The sequence below is a fragment of the Aquarana catesbeiana genome, linkage group LG01, assembly GCF_042186555.1.
Source record: "Aquarana catesbeiana isolate 2022-GZ linkage group LG01, ASM4218655v1, whole genome shotgun sequence".
Classification (NCBI taxonomy): Eukaryota; Metazoa; Chordata; class Amphibia; order Anura; family Ranidae; genus Aquarana; species Aquarana catesbeiana.
In genome coordinates this window covers 797,788,070-797,808,828 of record NC_133324.1, presented here as the reverse complement: position 1 = coordinate 797,808,828, position 20,759 = coordinate 797,788,070, and the positions used below count along the sequence as shown (strand labels likewise).

Genomic DNA, 20,759 nt, shown 5'->3' with positions numbered 1-20,759 from the left:
CTCTGCCATACCCAGCCATACTCTGCAATACTCGGTGATACCCAGCCATACCCAGTCATACTCGGCGATACCCTGCAATACCATGCCATACCCAGCCATGCTCAGCCATACTCGGCAATACCCCGCCATACTCTGCAATACCCTGCCATACCCTGCCATACCCAGCCATACCCAGCCATACTCTGCAATACTCGGTGATACCCAGTCATACTCAGCCATGCTCGGTCATACCCAGCCATGCTCGGCTATGCTCAGCCATGCTTAGCCATACTCGGCCATGCTCGGCTATACTCTGCCATGCTCAGCCATACTCGGCTGTACTCGGCCTCTGTATGTGGCCAGGCTGTGGAAGTCTCAAACATTTCTTTCTCTCCTTCCATCTTTCTTTCTCTTTCTTTCTTTCTTTCTTTCTTTCTTTCTTTCTTTCTTTCTTTCTTTCTTTCTTTCTCTCTTTCTCTCTTTCTCTCTTTCTCTCTTTCTCTCTTTCTCTCTTTCTCTCTTTCTTTCTCTCTTTCTCTCTTTCTCTCTTTCTTTCTCTCTTTCTCCCTGGTTTTCTCCACACATACCGCTTAGAATTAAGGCCAAAAAGTTCTATCCAGAGAATCTTATTTCTCACCATCTTGGAGCCCTTCAGGTATTTTTTAGCAAACTCCATGCGGCTTTCATGTGTCTTGCACTGAGGAGAGCCTTCCGTCGGGCCACTCTGCCATAAAGCCCCGACTGGTGGACGGCTGCAGTGGTGGTTGACTTTCTACAACTTTCTCCCATCTCCCGACTGCATCTCTGAAGCTCAGCCACAGTGATCTTTGGGTTCTTCTTTACCTCTCTCACCAAGGCTCTTCTCCCCCGATAGCTAAGTTTGGCCGGACGGCCAGCTCTAGGAAGGGTTCTGGATTATGGAGGCCACTGTGCTCTTAGGAACCTTAAGTGCAGCAGAAATTTTTTTGTAACCTTGGCCAGATCTGTGCCTTGCCACAATTCTGTCTCTGAGCTCTTCAGGCAGTTCCTTTGACCTCATGATTCTCATTTGCTCTGACATACACTGTGAGCTGTAAGGTCTTATATAGACAGGTGTGTGGCTTTCCTAATCAAGTCCAATCAGTATAATCAAACACAGCTGGACTCAAATGAAGGTACAGAACCATCTCAAGGATGATCAGAAGAAATGGACAGCACCTGAGTTAAATATATGAGTGTCACAGCAAAGGGTCTGAATACTTAGGACCATGTGATATTTCAGTTTTTCTTTTTTAATAAATCTGCAAAAATGTCAACAAGTCTGTGTTTTTCTGTCAATATGGGGTGCTGTGTGTACATTAATGAGGAAAAAAATGAACTTAAATGATTTTAGCTGGCTGCAATATAACAAAGAGTGGACATTTTAAGGGGGTCTGAATACTTTCCATCCCCACTGTACTTGACATTTTTGCAACTGTCTTCAGCAAGTTTACAGAAATTTTCAAATGAATATTTTGTACTAAGGAGTTCTTTTTGGCTGAAGGCCCTGTATGTTGTTTAAAATATGTCTGTCTGTTGTTTTTTTGTGCACTTTTCATATTTATATGAATATTTTGTATTCGGGCACTGACTACCTTTAGGAAAGATTACAGTTGAATGTTATATGTTTCGGTGAGAAATAGTGTAATCCCTTGATTTTGCACTTTTATATATTAGTATTTTGTATTAAGGGTTCTTTTTTGCTAAAGGCCATGTACGTTGGTTGAGAAGTTTGTGAATTTTTTTTGATTTTTGCACTTTTCATGTGAATATTTGGTATTGGGGCACTACCTCATACAAAATAATGCAAAACTGAAAACTTTATTATGTTCACATGGTTCTTGACAGAAAAAACAGTTAACCAGGCCTTTCTACAAGCACATTTGTTGCATTATTATTTCAAAGTGCCTCCAATAAAAATAAATATTAAAACGTGTGAGTGAATTCTGTTTCTATCGCATTAAACATAATTGAACTTGTATTGTTTTAAGTATATTCTTGTTTTGAAACGACATTGATTCTTTATTAAAAACGGGGGGGGGGGGGGCACTCCCTTTTGAGTGCAGCATCTCTAAATAGCTCATCACATGGAAGAGGGGAGAGCCGCAAATAGTGTAGTATGTCTCATTTATTGGGGCAATAAAAAAAATGTTACATATTTACACACATTAGATGAATAAAATGAAAACCTTGCATGTTCCTTCACCAGCTACAAAACATACGGGTAGGTGGTACAATATTTGCGGCTCTCCCCTCTTCTATGTGTTATTTAGAGACGCTGTACTCAAAGGGAATGATAGTGATAGTATTGTTATTATCAGGTTAGTGGTATTTGACATTTACTTTTTACACAGATGAACATTAATATTATTGCACATATGGTATATTTTATATATTATTTGGATACACATTATGATGGGAAGATTAATATTATTTATTGCTTTACTTATTGAAGATCATTAATTATTTACATTTTTTTTATTTATGTTCAGTTTAGTTCACTATTGGTATGAGTCATTCATTTTTTTTATTAGTAAATTTTAATTAGATCAAATTTTAGCAGCGCAAGCACACATTATTATTTACATTTTGGTATGGTGCGGGAACACATTTAGTGGTCACTGCAGCTATTATTGTAGTTAAGGTTATTGGCAGTGCACTCCAATAATATTTTTCATTGAATATTTTTACTTCGATCTTTGAAACGCATTCGTTTTTTTTCTCCCAAGTGCATTACATCTGACAATGTTGTAATAGTGCTATATATTTTTTTTATTTTTAAAAATTTAACAGTCTTAACATTTGTATTCTATAGAAATATTTCTCTTTACTTATAATGCCTGTACACATGGTTGGATTCTCCAACGGAAAAAGTGCGATCGGATTATGTTGTCAGAAATTCCGTTCGTGTGTGGGCTCCATCTGACTTTTTCCGTCGGAATTTTCGACACACAAAGTTTGAGAGCAGGATATAAAATTTTCCAACAACGAAATCCGATCGTTTAAATTCCAATTGTGTGTACACAAATCCGACACACAAAGTGCCACGCATGCTCAGAATAAATTAAGAGTCGAAAGCTATTGGCTACTGCCCTGTTTATAGTCCCGGCGTATGCGTTTTACGTCACCGCGTTCAGAACGATCAGATTTTCCGACAACTTTGTGCAATCATGTATATGCAAGACAAGTTTGAGCCAACATCCGTCGGAAAAAATCTGATGGATTTTGTTGTCGGAATGTCCGATCAATGTCCGATCGTGTGTACAGGGCATAAGAGCTGACTGTAAATCTTATTAATATATAGGAGACTTGGAGCTTCTTCCAGCATTGTTAGTAACCCATGCAGTGATCTGATCAACATAGTTTGACCAAGTGACTTTCAATTTGTTACTCTGTTTTTTCCCAGCTTGCTCTGCCACTTAGCCATAGCATGAAAGTGTATGTACAACGCATAGCCTCATTACTATTTTAACTATATATTTTTGCAAATAATATATGAATTACTTTCCAGTTTGGAAAAAGAATCAATTCATTTTGTGAAGTTTCTGTAGTAAGTGAAAAACTTAGTACATTTAATAACTTCAATGTGCTTTCTCTATGCGCTACTTTGGGCTTCCATGTCTATTCCACCAAGAATTGTTTTAGACTGGCCAAATCTAAACAAGAAACAATGGCAAAACCATAAGAAAGTTCATGCTTTTCGGCAGTTTATTTTTTTTTTTATTGCAGTTTTGGGGGAATTTCACTGTTGCTCCATGCTCCACAAATAAATTGTTGATAATCTTGAACATCTTTGCCATTACAAAATGCTTACTTATACACCTTTTGGTTCAGTTACCATGCACGATCCAACCCTTTCACCCAACTTTACCATCCCCTTGTTTTACTAATCTTACCACCAGTTTCTTTGAGTTATACAAGCTACTGGTGTTTGCTTCAATTTGTCAGATTAAACTATCACGTGAAAATATATCTAAACCCAAGAACAAATAATAAATATATTGCAGTTTACCCATTCCTATATGTGGTGCCTGTATTAGGTTTTTTTCAGGCTAAGAACGTTTTCCACAGGTACAAAAAAATGCCAGTTGATCCTGCCAGAAATCCCTGTAACTTCCTTTGCACTGAAGTGAAATCTCAAACAATCTCAAACAATGTTATCAGCCTCCTCAGCTGTCTTCTGTGAACTACAAAGCAACTCCCCTCTGTGTAATGGAGATGAGGAGAGAGGGAGAAGTTTGTAATCCAAATAAGAAGAGCATTCCAGGGTGACAAGGCGAAGTACTGTACAGTGAGTGAACGTTGCCACTCTAGGAGGAGAAGTGTGTTACTGGCAGAATCACCAGGTGAAAAAAGAAAACTAGTGAGGCCACCACATCTGAGGACTGGTAAGCTCCAATATAATAGATTTTTGGTAGGGTTTAGATAAGTGTTAAAGTGGTTGTAAACCCTTTCATATACCCAGTGAAGTGAATAGCCTCATTATACACAGAGATTAAACCAATCTTCCTACCTAAGTTTTCTTGTTTGTCTAAAGTATTCTCTTCTCTACATTCATTTAAAAGTGCAGAATTGTGATAAAATCCTTCTGTATCTGTCAGTATCACAGATGAGGGGGTGGAGAGCTGCAGTTAGAGCTCCTGTAAACTGTGTGAGAGTTGATTGTAGGGCACCCATTCACAGGCGGCACTGGAACGAAGGAACATGCAGAGCTGTATTCTGAATAGACAAGCTGTGTGCTGAGCTCTCACCCCATCATAAATTTTATCTCGTGTGGCGGAAAACTTGTGAGATGTGACTCATGCTGATAACAGGAAGGAAGCACCAGAGAGAAACGCTTAGTGCTTTGTAGATAGACAAGTAAACACTACAGATATATGTGCTTTGTTCAGATTTCATGACTAAGGTTTACAACCACTTTAAGTCTTAATGGATAAAGAATACTTTTACTAATAGGCTTGGGAAATAGAATTTTGGAAGCCCACTATTTTGGAAATATGTTGAATTTTGATACAATGTGTGGCGTTTACCATACAGCTAATGTACACACATAGGATGACCTGTAAGATTCAGCAGGCAGCTCATCAAAATGTTGAAGTTCAGTTGTGTTACACATACAGGTGTGCACCTTCCATCTAACAAACTTGTGTTTTCTGCTGACAAGCCATGCTGTACTGGTGTTTACATTGCATGTGCCTGCTATGTCTGTGTTTGGCTTGCATCATTACCACTTTGTGTGCTTCCAGATAGCGGTGGATGTGCTCGTAAACGTGCTGCAATGTCTGTCACACTAACAGCTGTGAAGAGAGCGCAAAGTTCTCCAAATCTTTTGACTTCAGGTATTGAAACTAACCAAGCCACATGGAGGGTGATTAAAAACTGATGTGCCTATTGTATAAAGACTGTAGGAAAGGAAAGTGCAGGTATTTGCCTACATCTGTCTGTCACTTATGTAGCGTGTGAACATCTGATTGGTTGCTCGGAGAACACATTCTTTTCCTTTTCTCTTTGTTTATACTTGACTTTTAACCATCTCAATTAAGTTTTCAGCACTTAATAAAATATTGACAAAACTGATTTCATTTGTTATATCATATACAGTCAGCTAGAGAAATGCCATGCCACATGTTGAAAAACAGACCAACTCTGCATTGGAACTTGTGACCTGAAAAATGCAACTCTAAATACAAATGCAGACGGGAAAAAGTATACCCTGAATGAAGTGGAACACCAGCCACATCTTTTTTTTATTAAGTGGGAAAGGTTAGACTATCTTTCTGGCTTTCTGTCTCAGAGACGGTGGTAACCAACATGTGAAACAAGGACAATCTCACCAAAAAGGACAGTAATAAAAAACATTTGCTTTCTTGTTCATTGAGGGACACATGATGCAAAAACAACTAGTTTATACTGCCTCCTACAGTGGCATGTGAACACTGGCAACAGTTTCTAGCTTGGTATAACCTTTTCCAGTCCCAGCATACCTAGGATACATTTTTTTTTGCTAGTGTCCCAGGAGGATGGATGCCTTCTTTCTATTGTTCTTTTTGTGTAACTACGCGGATTGGCATATCCCCAGTAATAGCTTTGAAAGCTGCCCCACTGGACTGGACAATTGCAGGACCTACTTGAAATGTGACCCTTAGGCACTGAGTTCCACATTGTAGTGCCTTCCAGACCTTCGTGAGTTGCAAATCATTTTCCAGGTCCAGAGCTGTGGCACAGCATATGATGTGATCCCAGCCTCTAATGACTCACTTTGTGAGTAGGCCATGTGAACTAAGCACAAGGAGACTGTTTATTAGAACTGCTGAATGTGGCAAATGCCGGTATCAGATCCCAACCCTCCTCACTAACTTGTGACAAGGATTGGCCAATCTCACACTGTGCTGTCACTAACGTAACAATGCCACTCAGCTGCACCCGGCACAAAGATTTTCCGGCTTGCGGGACCACAATCTAGGTGTCAGCAGCCTGAGAGCGATTGTCACTGGGTTAATTAACCCTTTAACTGTCACCACCCCCTCTTTTGGACCGAGCAGGAGGAGACTCGTAATTTTAGCAATACCAATTATGATTTCAGAATAATCGTCTGTCTGCACTCTTCAAGAGACAGGGTCTTGGTTAGCTTAGGGAACTTCACAAATAGTTGGATCAGTGTGGTGTGATTATACACCTACACCCTGCATAAGGGGTAAGTAAATGTAAAGGTCCACCTGTATGAGGACAAACCTCTAACTGGCGACACAAGAGGATGAGTCCACAATGGTGGTCTTGGTTACACCAATAAATTTAAAAAATGTAATAAATAATATTTAACCAGTGATAATAGTGAATCCAACCTTGTATAAATCCAAAATACTAAAACATAAGTCCAGAATTAATCATAAGTGAAAACTCTATATGTATAACCTTAATATTGTAAATTGTCCAAACCCCAACAGGTGATATAAAACATATAATCACCTGTTGGCGTTTGGACAATTTACAATATTAAGGTTATACATATAGAGTTTTCACTTATGATTAATTCTGGACTTATGTTTTAGTATTTTGGATTTATACAAGGTTGGATTCACTATTATCACCGGTTAAATACTATTTATTATTTTTTTTTTATTTATTGGTGTAACCAGGACCACCATTGTGTCACCAGTTAGAGGTTTGTCTTCATACAGGTGGACCTTTTACATTTACTTACCCCTTATGTAGGGTGTAGGTGTATAATCACATCACACTTTCCTCTTGAATGTCTTATTATGGTCATGCCTGGACTTATTTTGTTCAGTATGAAATTTCGCATTCAAATATATACTTTGTATTAATGTGTCATGTTGCTGTCTGAGTTTATGAATCATGTGTGGATTCTTAAGTTTTGAATTGGGCAAAGGTCTCTGAAAGGTCACTTCTGTTCTGCGTGCCCTTTTATGACCCTCATTAAGTCTGAGCATCCTTGATTGGCATGTTATGTATTCTTAATTGATTGGTTTATAGTTTTACGATAGGCCTGGACAGCAAAATAGACATCCTGCCAGGACTCAGTTAGCTGTTTACAGCCCTGCACAGGCCCATGCCTGAGATGACGGTTCTTTTGTAGTGAAGTCTATGGATTCCATGAAGTAGGTTAGGAAGGAGGGGGTTAAGATTGCTGCTGCAATGTACTATTCTGCCAGACTGTCATGGCTGACTTCTGATTTCTGAACAAGGTGGCCGATAGGTACAGTTTTTTGTGTGTCTGGTACGTGATATCTTTACACTGGACACCATTATTATCCTTATTTCCCTTGGTTTTCCATGGAAAGGTCTAAATGCTAATGGAATTCAGTGCTGCATCACTGGGTGGAACGTCAGTCTTGCACATTTCTGTCTCTTGTTCCCAATATTCAGTGTGATGTAGCACTTTCCCACCACTGCTCTCAATCCTAAATGACACACTGTTTTCGCCTCAGTTATTTTTTGCTGCTGCCTACAGTGGCCTGATCACTTTTGTTCATTGGTCCTTTCCTGCTTCCAGCAGCCAGTAGGTGAGTTCATAAAGTTTTTCCTATTGAGAGCTAAGTTTCCTCTTCCCCGTGAACACGTTGGACTCTACATTCCTTGGAATCCTCTTTAGCTCTGTCGGGTGTCGCTCCATCCTCATTTTCAACCCAGGAGGGTTTCACTGCAGTTATGCAGTATTTTATGGACCAAACTGTCTTATGAAGAGTCTCCAAATTCCTTGCTGGATGATGTTTTCCTTATGGAGTTGCAGGCAGTTGTCATAACTCCTAGGCTTAGAGAAACCGTTTTAGCTCTTATTTATGCATTACATACCAATTTAAAAAGGAAGGAGCCGCCCCTCCTGACACCTCCGCCACCCTCCCTATTCATGTGCCCAGCCCCTTTCAGGATGCCGGACACATGAAATACAGTGGTGGGGATAGGCGGGGGGTGTGTATTTTGAAGCATGTGATAAGCTTCAAAACAGGGTGGGCTTGGGGCGCAGAGAACTGCGTCCTGATCCCACCCTGTTGTGTGGCATATTGAATGAATTTTCGCTATTTCACACTAATGTTACTCCCTGCCAATCAGCAGGCAGGTCAGTGAGACCTGTCTCCCAATTGGCCAAAGCATTAGGCGATCCTACTGGATGCCTAACGCTTTGGCGGAAGATGAGACATGGCAGAGGAAGCCGCTGCTTCCCGCCACTACAGAAGAGGAGGAGGAGAGCCCCATCACTCCAGGAGAGGAGCAGAGCCCTGCCACACGAGCGGTAAGTGCCGTCGGACCGGCCGGGGGGGTTAGTGAAGTGACAACCGAGCCAGGGGACGCGCCTGGCTGCATATACTGGGCACAAGTGGCTGCAAATGATGGGCACAAGTGGCTGCATATGATGGGCACAAGTGGCTGCATATGATGGGCACAAGTGGACGCATATGATGGCACAAGTGGCTGCATTTGACGGGCACAAGTGGCTGCATTTGATGGGCACAAGTGGCTGCATATGACGGGTACAAGTGGCTGCATATTACAGGCACAAGTGGCTGCATTTGATGGGGTACAGTGGCTGCATATGATGGGGCACAGTGGCTGCCTATGATGGGGCACAGTGGCTGCATATGATGGGCACAGTGGCTGCAACTGATGGGCACAGTGGCGCTGCAATTGATGGGGGGGGGGGTTCAGTGTTTTTCATTTTGTTTGTGCCCTCCTCCTACAGAGGAGCAGTCTGTAGTTTCCAGTAGCGCTGCTATCTCTCTATCCCCTAGCCGCCCTAGGACTATGTTTACCAAAACTTTTTCAATGGGCTTGTTTCCAGATGTCTAGTACTGAGACAGGAACACCTGATAACCTATGTACACCTCACAAACATTTACCAGTACAATACTCATTTGAGGGGGTCTTCTTTTATCAATAAGTGGGTTGTTCCTATCGTTAACCCAGGAATTTTCATAAAGCATTTATGATTCCTGCTGAGGATGCTCCAGTATTTAAACAACCCATAGATAAACGTTTGGAGATACTTGCAGCAATCTTGTTTGCTTTTGTAGGCCCTACCTTGCAACCAGCTGAGATGGTAGTCTTTCAGACATTAGGGAAATGGACCAAACTTATGAAACGGGCTGCCTTTGCAGGTCCTCTAAATCAAGAAGTTTCTGTGGCTGAAGGGTTTCAGAGATTTTATTCCAACCTTTTCCCAGGTGCCAAACAAAAAGAGGGCATTTGAATCTTAGATCTCTAAATGTCTTAATTTCTACATGGAAGCCACTAAGTCTGTCATACCCTTCCTTTATTAGTGAGACTTTTTGACCTCTGTGGATATCAAAAATGCATAAATGCATGTCTCATCATCATTTAGCGCATTAGTGATTTCTTTGCTTTCCTGTGAGTTCTCAACACTTTCAGTTCATGGCCCTGCCATTTGGCATGTCTTCCACACATCATATGTTCCCAAAGGCTTTGGCTCCTGTGCTTGCCTGGTTACGTTACCAGGGCATCCCCTTTGTGGGACATCTAGATGACCTCCTGTAAAGGGAACAGTTGGCAGAAGTCCTGCTTGAACAGACAGTAAAACCATTAAAACGTTTTGTTCGATCTTTAGAGCCTTCAGAATCAGTATTGGAGAAGACTTATTACTTTGAATATCTGGATGTGTTCCTAAACACAGCTCGGGCCACAGTTTTTCTGCCCCAGGAGAAACTTCAGACTCTTTGCCCCCAATCTCGGACCCTTTGCCTGACTCTTTGGTTTTGTATGAGAGTCGTTTGACTAATGGTAGCCTCCTGTGAGACAGTCCTGTTTGCCCAGTTCCACTCCATACACCAGTAATCACTAGTCTGTGGACAAACTGATATGCCTGACTCAGAGGACCAGGTTGTCTCTGGCCTGATAGCTCAGGAATACAGCTCTGGCGAGTTGGGGATTTTCTACCTTTTAATAGCTTGGAGGATCCTTATAACCTATGTCAGCCTGACGGGCTGGGGAGCAGTCCTAGACACTTTGTTGGTGCAGGGGACTTGGACGCTAGAGGAAACCCATCTCTGAATCAACATTTTAAAATGATTTGGTTGTCCTTAAAACACTGCACAGCCCAACTGGAAGACCATCCAATCAGGATCCAGTCGGACAATGTCATGGCACTCTGCTATGGGCACAACTGCATGTTTCAGTCCTGTCTGTCATTTACACTCCAGGCATGGACAGTTGACAGGTATACTTCCTCGGGTTCTGTGTCACAGATGGGGGATGCTGGATGTGGACTTGGATTACAGGTTCACTAACAAACAGGTTTGTCTCCAGGTCCAAGGATCCTTTGGAGGAAAGAGTGAATGCTTTGGTGGCTTTGTGGAATCAGTAAAACCTGATATATGCCTTTCTTCTCCTGAAACCCTGTCCTCATCTATTTCATAGAATCAAGATGGAGGGCATTCCATATTTAAAGCTCTGAATTGGACCAAACAAATGTGGTATTCTGACCTGATCATACTCCTGTCAGATCCTGACCTAGTTGCAAATAGAAGTAGCATATCACTGGCTTGTCCTTTATGAAGAATGGCTTTGGGATCTTCCCAATTTTTTCTATATAGTGATATGTGACATTCAGAGGACTACTACACCTAGAGGTCTCCAGTGGATTCATAGGACACCTCAGGTTGACGGTGGAACCGGACCCTTATAAAAGGGCGAGGCTAGTTTTGACCTCAATCTTTTACCTAATAGAGCCGGCGCTAAACTTTGGATGAGCCCTTGTCCTTTTTATCTTCTCTATTTTTTCTGCTATTTGCAAATAGGCCTACATCCGCATTTGCTCTGAGTACCATAAAGGGCCACATCACAACATGTTGAATCTTGTTCCAAAGAATGCTAGCATCCCATTCTTTATGACCTTTTGTTCATGGTATTCTTCTTGTGGTTCATCCTGTGTCTTCACCTGTCACTTCATGGGATGTGAACTTGGCTCTCTCTGCACAAAAGCTACCTTTTGAACATATCATATTCCCTTTTTTTAAACAAGGGTGGATTCTTGCCTCCTTCACCTCTGTGGGGCAACTTTCTGAACTGTCCTGTATAGAACCATTTCTGGTCTAACGCAGAGATAAGGTAGTGTTGAGGCCTAGAGCCTCTCTCCTTCCTAAGATGGTTTTGGCTTTTCACCCCAACCAGGACATTGTGCTTCCATCTTACTGGATGTAGTTTGAACTATTCATGTTTACCTCACAGCCACTGTTTTCATTTAAAAAGTGGAGTCTCTCTTTGTCATCACTAAAAGCCTGCAAAGCTCAGACAGATCATAAGTCAAACTAAGTTCCCTTTCACATGGGTGCCTCTGCTAAGAGGAATCCGCTTAAACGAAAAAAAATCCAAAAAAAGAAAATGGGCAGACTCGATGGACTACTTAGTCTCTTTTTTCTGCTGTCACTTTTCTAGGTTTCTATCTCTCCGCTGAGCAGATGGATGACAGGTCTGTGTCCGCTGTGCTGTGCACAGCGGACACAGTCCCGCTCTCCTCTATGGGGAAATCAGATGGAAACGGATCGCCTGTTATTTTTCATCCTATGCCATCCGATCCATCGGATGGATGGGAAAATAGGACCACCATCTGTCTGTTTTTGGCTGACAGGATCAGATCAGATGGCGGTGGGTATCAGCGGACATGTGTCCGCTGACATCCGCCGCTCCATAGAGGATAATGTAGGGTCAGATCAAGTCTGCCTTAAAAACTTACAGGTCAATGTGATCGGACAGCCTGTGTGAAAGGAGCCTTTTGGTCTTAAGGATCAGGTTCCACCCTTTCCTGTCAAGGCACACTCTAGAGTGCAGTTAGTGCTTCTTTGGCATCAGGCAAATATTTGCAAGGCTACCACCTGAACTTCAGTTCACAACTCTCTACATTTAACCTTCATTATCCTGTGTCCCTCAATTGAAAAGAGAGAAATTTGGATTTTCTACTCGTCCTAAAATCCTCTTCTTGTAGTTCATTCAGGGACACCGGCTTCACCCTTCTGTGTTCATGGTTTTGCTCTTGGATAAGCTTTCCTATAAAATTAGGCATTCTGAGAGTGGGAGTTATCCCAAGCTGCTTACTATTTTTTTTTTGTTGTTTGCTAGTGTCCAAATTTACCTGTAGGCAGCAGTATAACCCAAATGACTCTAAATCCTGTGTCTCTGAATGAACGCAAAGAAAAGGATTTAATGGTGAATTTGAAAATATAGTTTTTATGAAACATAAGGAAGTACTAGTGAAAAATATGTTTTCATTGTTACAGACGTCCTTTCGGGGAGATTCTTCTTCCCTAAAGGTTGCTATAACCCTTTACATCTCTATCCAAAACTAAAACAAGATGTTTTGGCTGACATTACACTTTTAATGCGTATCTTTTAAGATCCCTGATGACCATTTTTAAGAAAGGGATAGTGTGTCGGTTGTATGATGCACTGGTGTTATGAGAGGGTTCGCATTTTATTTCTATTCTCTCCATGTTTACAGTAAAGCCCATTGTTTTTCAGCAACACTTTATCCTATCAAGTTGAAAACAAAGATATACTTTTATATATGCCTCCAAAATCGAGTGTATCTCTCTAGGAGAAAGAGTTCTAGTTATCAGCAATTTTATGAACCTTTGCTATGCCTGGAAGTCTTACATTTGTCTGTAGCATATTAATGAGTTTCTTAAAAACATTATTTTAATTGGAGCACTGCAGTATTGTAGCATGCTAAGCCTAGTATGTATTCAATGCACACGGTTTGCTCTTTTGCTGAAAATAGTTGTTCATAGTCTAAGGAACGGTATTGTCCCAATGGCTGCAATCTAAATGCAAATCTAAACCTGTGAAAGTTTTGGAAATTGGAACTTTTTTGCAAAAGATGAATCATTGGCTATCTTTGTACGCATAATTGCTGTATCTTCCTTTTTTAAATGACAGAAAATGAGTCACAGAGTGAAAATGTACTGCTGCAAGAAAATATATTACATTTAACCTTTTCAGCAGCAATATGCTTTACTGAGCAATAACCTGATGTTTGTAGAGCTGTGCCAGGGGGAAGTGGCTTCAGTCATTAATCCTGATGTAAAGGGAAAAAAAACGCGCTAAAATACATACAACAATCTTATTGAAGTATTACAGATTATTGATATTGATCATAAATATAAAAAGTCCCAAATAAAGTAGCAGCATATAGCAAAAATTGCACGTAATAATGGGAGAGAGAAGCTGCGCTATATGTAAATGCAGATCAGCAATGCGTTGTGTATTCCAAAACACTGAAGTACAGTTCAAACGTATGACACCCGCGTGAACTAATCCTTAACAGTGCCACCACCTAATAAAAGACTCGCTTACCAGATAGTAAGCAGAAAGGAGCGGATGGCTAAAACCTGGCCAGGGCCTTTGTTAAAGGGCACCGGGCTCCCTTCACCCGTCACACACCGAGGACAGAATGTCGGTGGCCGGACTGAGGAAACAATTCTATAAAGTCAGTCAGGATTACTGATGAGCCCTGATTGGTCCTAGTACAATAGTAAAGGTGGTTGAGGAAGCTGAAAAATTTTCAAAAAGTCTTAAAAATCGGAGGACGGGTATCTCTATTGTAGCTGGCCGGCTCTCTTTTTAGCGCGAGTTCTCTGCAATTTAAATGTAAGTGCAATACCTTTTTTTTATATTAAACTTGTGAAAACGAGATTACACTATGGTTTCCTTTCTTTTATACCCCGATTACCCTGCTGGGTGCTGAGGTTTATGGGCTATCCACGCCGTATAGGAATTGGAGCACACATTTAGCCAGTGACTACCCCTGTTTGGACGTCCCCGCTGGTTTAACAAAGGCCCTGGCCAGGTTTTAGCCATCTGCTCCTTTCTGCTTACTATCTGGTAAGCGAGTCTTTTATTAGCTGGTGGCACTGTTAAGGATTAGTTCACCCGGGTGTCATACGTTTGAACTGCACTTCAGTGTTTTGGAATACACAACGCATTGCTGATCTGCATTTACATATAGCGCAGCTTCTCTCTCCCATTAATCCTGATGTGTTCAGCTACCTCAATGTCAACATTCAGTAACTCTGTATAGCAATATGTGCTGAATATCTAAAATAAAAAGTTTTACAGGTTCAGGGTCAGATTTTCAACTTTATTTTATGCTGTCCAGCAATTTACATAAAATGCTATTACATATTATGGTCAAATAAAATGTTAAATAATGGCTGAACTTTGAGGATGTGTTCACACCTGTGCATTTTAAGTCAATCACAGGCAGCTCTTGCATCTCAGTATTTGTTTCCAGCAAAGTACATTACATAGAGATAAATGGTAATGTGTAAAATGCACCTAAGGCTCACAGCGCCCTCAATGCACCACAATGCATAGATGTGACTAGGGCCTACACATACTGTACATAACACTGCACAGAACATATGTGTCAGTTAAAATATAAGCAGTGAATGCAGTGCAAGGCATATTATAAAACAATGGGACTTTTAATAAATAATTTTTCCCTGACCAGATCTGGCTTTTTGGTGCCTTTAGGCCATTTTACTGTGCCATCTCCAAACCTAAAATCTCACGGTTTAACATGCCTTGTGAAAAAAATTTATTTAAATTCCATATAATGGGATATGATTAAAGTACTGTTTTTTTTTTTATTTCCTATGATTAGAGAAATAAAATCTGTAAAACAGGTGTCATATGGTTGCTTTCCAAAACCTTCGAAACAGGTTTCTGTTGCCTGTTGTCGTGATTGGACTCCAAATCCTTTCTAATATTCAGCTTAATGTGTTAACATCACTTGCATGTATCCAACCACAGAACTATGCTGTAGAGGTACCATAACAGTCCTGTTGTACTTCAGGTAAACGTTTCTGTGAAACTAACCTAACGTCATTCTCAAAAGCTATATCATTTCTATTTATGAATTCAGCCTTCAACCACAATTTAAAGCTACCTACAGCAAAACATAGAATTAAATAATTGTATTTTTGGTTACATTGACTGGTAATTTGAATTTTGTTTTATTTTAATTGTTGCCAGCTTCTACAGCATTGTGCTTACTTTTTCTTCCAATTACAATACATTCAAATGTAATTTTTAACTATAAACAATTTCCCAGAGCATACGCTCTATAGTCCCTGTAGGAAGGCATTGAAAAGCTTATAGAGAAAAAAAAAATGTTCGAAAAGTAGATACCAGATGGCGCCTTCTCAAACGATTTTGTATTGTTATACCTCTTTAAGTGTTATGCGTTGACAGTGATTAAACAAAATGCAGTCCTCAGATGGTTTGTGTAGGGGAAGTATGTTTAAATGTTTATGAACAACCCAAAAATACAGATGTATGGTCAGATTTTGAAAGCTGTTTGGAGGTATTGTCTAGGTTAACATAGATTGAATTTGGGTGTTCAAAGTCTAGCTTTTTAGCAAACTAGGAAGTAAAAAAATGGTCAGTTATCCAAATGTCTAAGTTTAAAAAAGCTTGTGCACCCCAAAGTAAGATTTTCCATAATTTGCTGTCTTCATGACCACTGTCACCAGCAAAATCATGCTCAATGGGGACACAAACTTTGCAAAATTCAAACCTTCCCACCTCCCAAACAAAAAAGAAAAATATTGTGGCTGATGTTCCACTAAATTAAGATAATCGTTTACTCTACAGTTCAGTGATGTTCATAAATGAACTTGAACTGTTGCCTTTTACATTGTGAATATCATGATTTATTGCAAGGGGTAAATTGTCCTTTTTATATAGGGACTCCTTCTCAGTCATGACAGTATGCAGACCTAAGAGTTGAAGCAAGACAATCTAATCACTGGCATTCTTCAGCTACACAAAAATACCTTGCATCTACCAAAAATGGAAAAAAAATCTGTTATGGGGGGACTGACCCTTTAATTGACCTCTTGCTGTGTGTAAATCCTCTATATGTGGATTAACTATACACTTTTTTCTTTTTATAGGACAGGAGTCCCATTCACCTGATTCAGGTACACATATATTTTTGTTGTATAGCTTCTCATCAATGTATAACTGGGGATTACAGGCTACATCAGAGGTGCAGAGTAGCTGGTAGATACAGTATCTACACTGTATTTACTGGGGTCACATTTCTGGTGCTGTAAATCTCATCTGATTTAACTTTAGATATCTGGAGATCTTACAATGATTGTATCAACAATGGTCTGAATGGTGACTCAAGTGGTTCCTCCCTTGCAGCAAAAGGCTTTAGAAGTGTCCGTCCAAATTTACAAGAAAAGAAATCACCAACTCAGGTAAGTATGCTTTGCTTTTTGCTACTAGTAGTTAACTGGTATAGCTTCAGCAAAGCAAATGATTATTTGTTTATACCGTATGTTATGATACAGACACCAACATGTTAGTTAGTATGTGTTAAACTGATCTTACCTAAATAAAGTGCACTGTATTTTACAGATCACCATTTCAGCTGCATGTAACAGTACTTACTAGTTAGGCACTATTGTGGTATATGTTATCCAGAGACCATTTATCCCAAAGTTTAGAAAACCGGAAAGAAACAACATAAGTGAAGAACAGCTGCTGCTGTCCGTTAATGATTGTGTGTGCATAGATGTGATTGCCAGACATTGTGTGTTCCAGAAATTGTGTGGCGAGCTGATAAATATTTTAATGAGCTTAGGAATGCTAGGAACGGTGGAAGGAAGATCAGTGATAGATTCATTCAGCTACAATTTAATATATATAATTCTATAGGTTATAAAGTGGCCTTAAATTTAGAAAATGCGAAATGATCACTTTCCAAAATTCTGTATTTACAGGTTTATAATGTGTGCCTGTTCACTTAGCCCCCATTCTCACTATGTAGCATGCTGCGTGTAAGTGTGTTTTCCACATATTGGCGCACTTTGTGCATAGGGCAGCTCATTCATTTTAATAGGCTGCCTTATATGCGATAAAACATGGCAAAGAAGCTTAAGTATTTTTTCATCTTTGAGCTTTGTGCATTTTTTAGCTGCCCATTATGCCTTTTTTTGCTGTGTTTGAGTGCCAGTTTGCTTTTTTTTTTATAGCTGCATTTGAGTGCCATTAACAATGAATGACACCACAAGCCCGCCATGCATTTTTTGTGCTACTCTAGTGTAATTGACCTGCTGTCACCAACAATAGAGGTCTTGAGCATGCAGCAGTTCACACATTAGCATGTTTGAAAGTATGTCTAAAACATTGTACTAGTAGAGAGTAGGGAAGAGTTAAAGCTATGTCAGGTTTTGTTTGCTGTCGTCTTTTTTGCAGTTTTTTCCTTTATTTCCTGTATTGAAACACAACAGGAAGTGAGAGGGAAATTTCTCTAAAGGAAGCATATTATCTCTTAGGCAGTTGTCGCTGGAACAAGTGTCCCCAATGGAAGATTTACTCTCCATTCCTGTTCCAGTGATGACTTACAACTTAGATTTTCAGTCCAGCTATCTGTCTATGATCTTTAGGATAAACCGAAAAGGGTAAATCTCCCCAGTGGGGACACATTCAACAATTGAACCTGACAAAAGTTCTAACTAAAATTCCAAATAAATATTGCACTGTAATAATGAGTTTAGTGTGTTATAATGTATAATAACCAGGGCTTTTTTTCAGGTGGAACTTGGTGGAACTCCGTTCCACCACCTCTGGCTCAGACCCTTTGGTGCCTGCTCACCAAAATCACTTGTAAACACAGAAGTCTGGTTTCTGTGTTTACAAGTGACAGCTCTGCACTCTGTGCGCAACCCTCATGAATCTGCACTCTGTATGTAATGCAATCCTGGTATTTAATGCCCCTTTAAGACCCTCCTACTGTTTGTGAAATCTGACCACACCCACTATTTGATGTGATTTGGAGGGTGTGTGTGGGGGAGGGGTTTTTGGGGGGTCGTCGTTGAGTTCCAGCCCCTATTGTTTGAGAAGAAAAGCCCTGATAATAACAGTACCATAACATTTTCAATACAACCATTTCATTCTGTTCAAAAATTGAAAAAAGGAATGCAGATGCCATGGCTATTGCCGGAATATGATGACCGGAACAAAGCTTTTGCTGTGCATAGTCATTTTTTACAATGAGAGTCAATGGGCCAAAGCTTTAAAAATGTTTTATTATAACGCAATGTCTTCCTGTCTAAACTATTCTTTAGCTGGCGCAGCAATGTAACACATTGCATCTCTGTAGAGGTGGTTTGTTTGAGGATGACAGTGCTGTGGGCAGCATGCATATTTGTCTTGCAGTAGCCATAGGTTATGTGATCTCTGAATCACTTAGTCACTGTTTTACCTTAATTCAGTCCTGATGGCAGTGATCCATGTTTTACAGGTCTGACTCCAAAGTATCTCTAGCAATTGAGATCCAGCTTCAGGCTTGATTCAAACTCAATTACTTAAAGAGGAAGTAAACCCTGATGTTTTTTTTTTTTTCTTCTCTGCAAACCAAAGCCATAATGTGCTAGTATGCATCGCATACTAGCATATTATTCGACACTTACCTGCAAACGAAGCATGCGCACAGGAGCCACCAGTCACGGCACAGGCTTCTGAAGAAACGGCAAGGGCAGCCATTCCTTCAGAGCGCATGCGCCGATTACATCATCGACGCAATTTACAGTACATATCTTGTAAACTGTGCATGTTTAGGAGATATTTACAGTACCTATAGGTAAGTCTTATTCTAGGCTTACTTATAGGTACAAAGTATACAGGAGGGCTTACTTCCTCTTTAAACTCCAAAAGCAGTGAAAGACATAGGGAATTGATTTAGTACAGGCAAATGCTCTAGATAGAGAAAATGTTTTAAACTTACTAGTTCAAGTTTATCTTTCAGTGTATGGCTTGTTCAATCATTGAAAAGTAAACTGGATCTCTTATTAAAAGGGAAATTTTGGCCTTAGGCATGGCTATATCTTAAAAAAAAAAAAAAAACATTTATTATATAGCGTAGTACTCTGAATACTTGGCAATAATATTTTAAAGTAAAAATTAAAACTCATTAAATTTAAAAAAAATAAACTAATTCATTAAAAATGTTGGATAAAATGATTGGAAAGTACAAAACTCTTTTCTTCAAAGCTTTAAAGAAAGTGTATTCTAAGGCTGGCCATATACTATACAATTTTCTTGTTCAATTTTCTTTAGATTTACCTTCAACCATGTAGTGCAAGGGCCTGCCTGACTGCATACACATTGAAAGTGTTTAGGTTTGACCTCGTATTATATAGTTTTGGTAAATCTAAAAGAAAATTGAAAAAGAAAATTGTATAATGTATGGCCAGCCTAAATGGAGTAAAAGCTAGAAGCCCAGCTGTAATGCATAACCAACAGTGTCTAATGACTAACCCAGAACAACGATGCAGATCAGGAGTTCTGACTTCACTTGCTATATAATTTTTCCAGGTCAGTAAGTCAGGAAGCAGTGAATTTAGAGACAGGCAGGTTAGCAATGGAATGGGAGCCCAAATATTTATCTCATCAGAGGTTTCTTTTCCTGTCCTGTCCTATAATTTCTGAACATTGCAATGTTTGTTTATTGAAAGGCACAAGGTCACAGACAGAATCATACCCCAAAAAAATCTGATATTTCTGTTTTTCATTTTAAAATGTATTTTGTGTTCTTGCACTGTGATTTAATATGCATTTCAAACATACCTTTCTGGTGTTGTTTACATATAAAATACACATTTGGATTCAACTGTAATCGAATTGCCAGTTGTAAAAAAATATTGGCATATTAGGCCCACTGGAACAGGCATAGCAGCTTGGCATTTGAAAAAGGTTAGGCTCCCTGAGTTGAATGTACAGACAGTGAGTGACAGATTTATAGAACATGTTACTATGGTGATTCACACTGTGATAGACAGTACTGATAAATTCCAAGCAGCTGCTCCAGAAGAAGGGATCATCGGCGCAATCAATTTCGTAATAAAAAACTATAGAAGAGGCGTAATAATGGCCAATTAAATTTAGTATTTAACTTTTTTGGTGAAAGCTAGAAAATTTAAGACAATTGCTAACGGGTTGCTGTAGGCAAGAGCTCTGTTTTTATTTTTTATTTTTTCATACATCAATCCTGCTGCTTTTCGTTTACTTAATTATGTTCATACTGATAGAGTAGCACAGCCAAAAGATAAGTAGATGACTATGCAGTCATAAGTTCTGTTTTTCCATCTGTTCCTATAGTTACAATGTTATAAAGTGCACAGTCAGGCTGACAAAATCTTTCATGTATTATTGCCTTATTACACAATCTATTCCTCTTTAGATGTAGCTAATAAATGCCTTCATAACATGTAGTTCTCCTT

General features: G+C 39.7%; 1 protein-coding gene across 24 annotated transcripts in view; it reads left to right on the top strand.

Annotated features, from left to right (window-relative positions):
- SORBS2 (sorbin and SH3 domain containing 2) overlaps nucleotides 1-20,759 on the top strand; it is a 497,996-nt gene that overhangs the window by 270,950 nt on the left and 206,287 nt on the right. For 18 of the 24 annotated variants that reach the window (XM_073607478.1, XM_073607469.1, XM_073607450.1 and 15 more), the window contains 3 exons: nucleotides 5,244-5,336; nucleotides 16,422-16,448; nucleotides 16,606-16,733. In XM_073607478.1, coding sequence (XP_073463579.1) covers nucleotides 5,244-5,336; nucleotides 16,422-16,448; nucleotides 16,606-16,733 — 248 coding nt within the window. Of the gene's footprint in view, nucleotides 1-5,243; nucleotides 5,337-16,421; nucleotides 16,449-16,605; nucleotides 16,734-20,759 lie in introns of those variants that run through there. The other 6 variants (XM_073607523.1, XM_073607516.1, XM_073607502.1 and 3 more) reach the window with 5 other exon arrangements.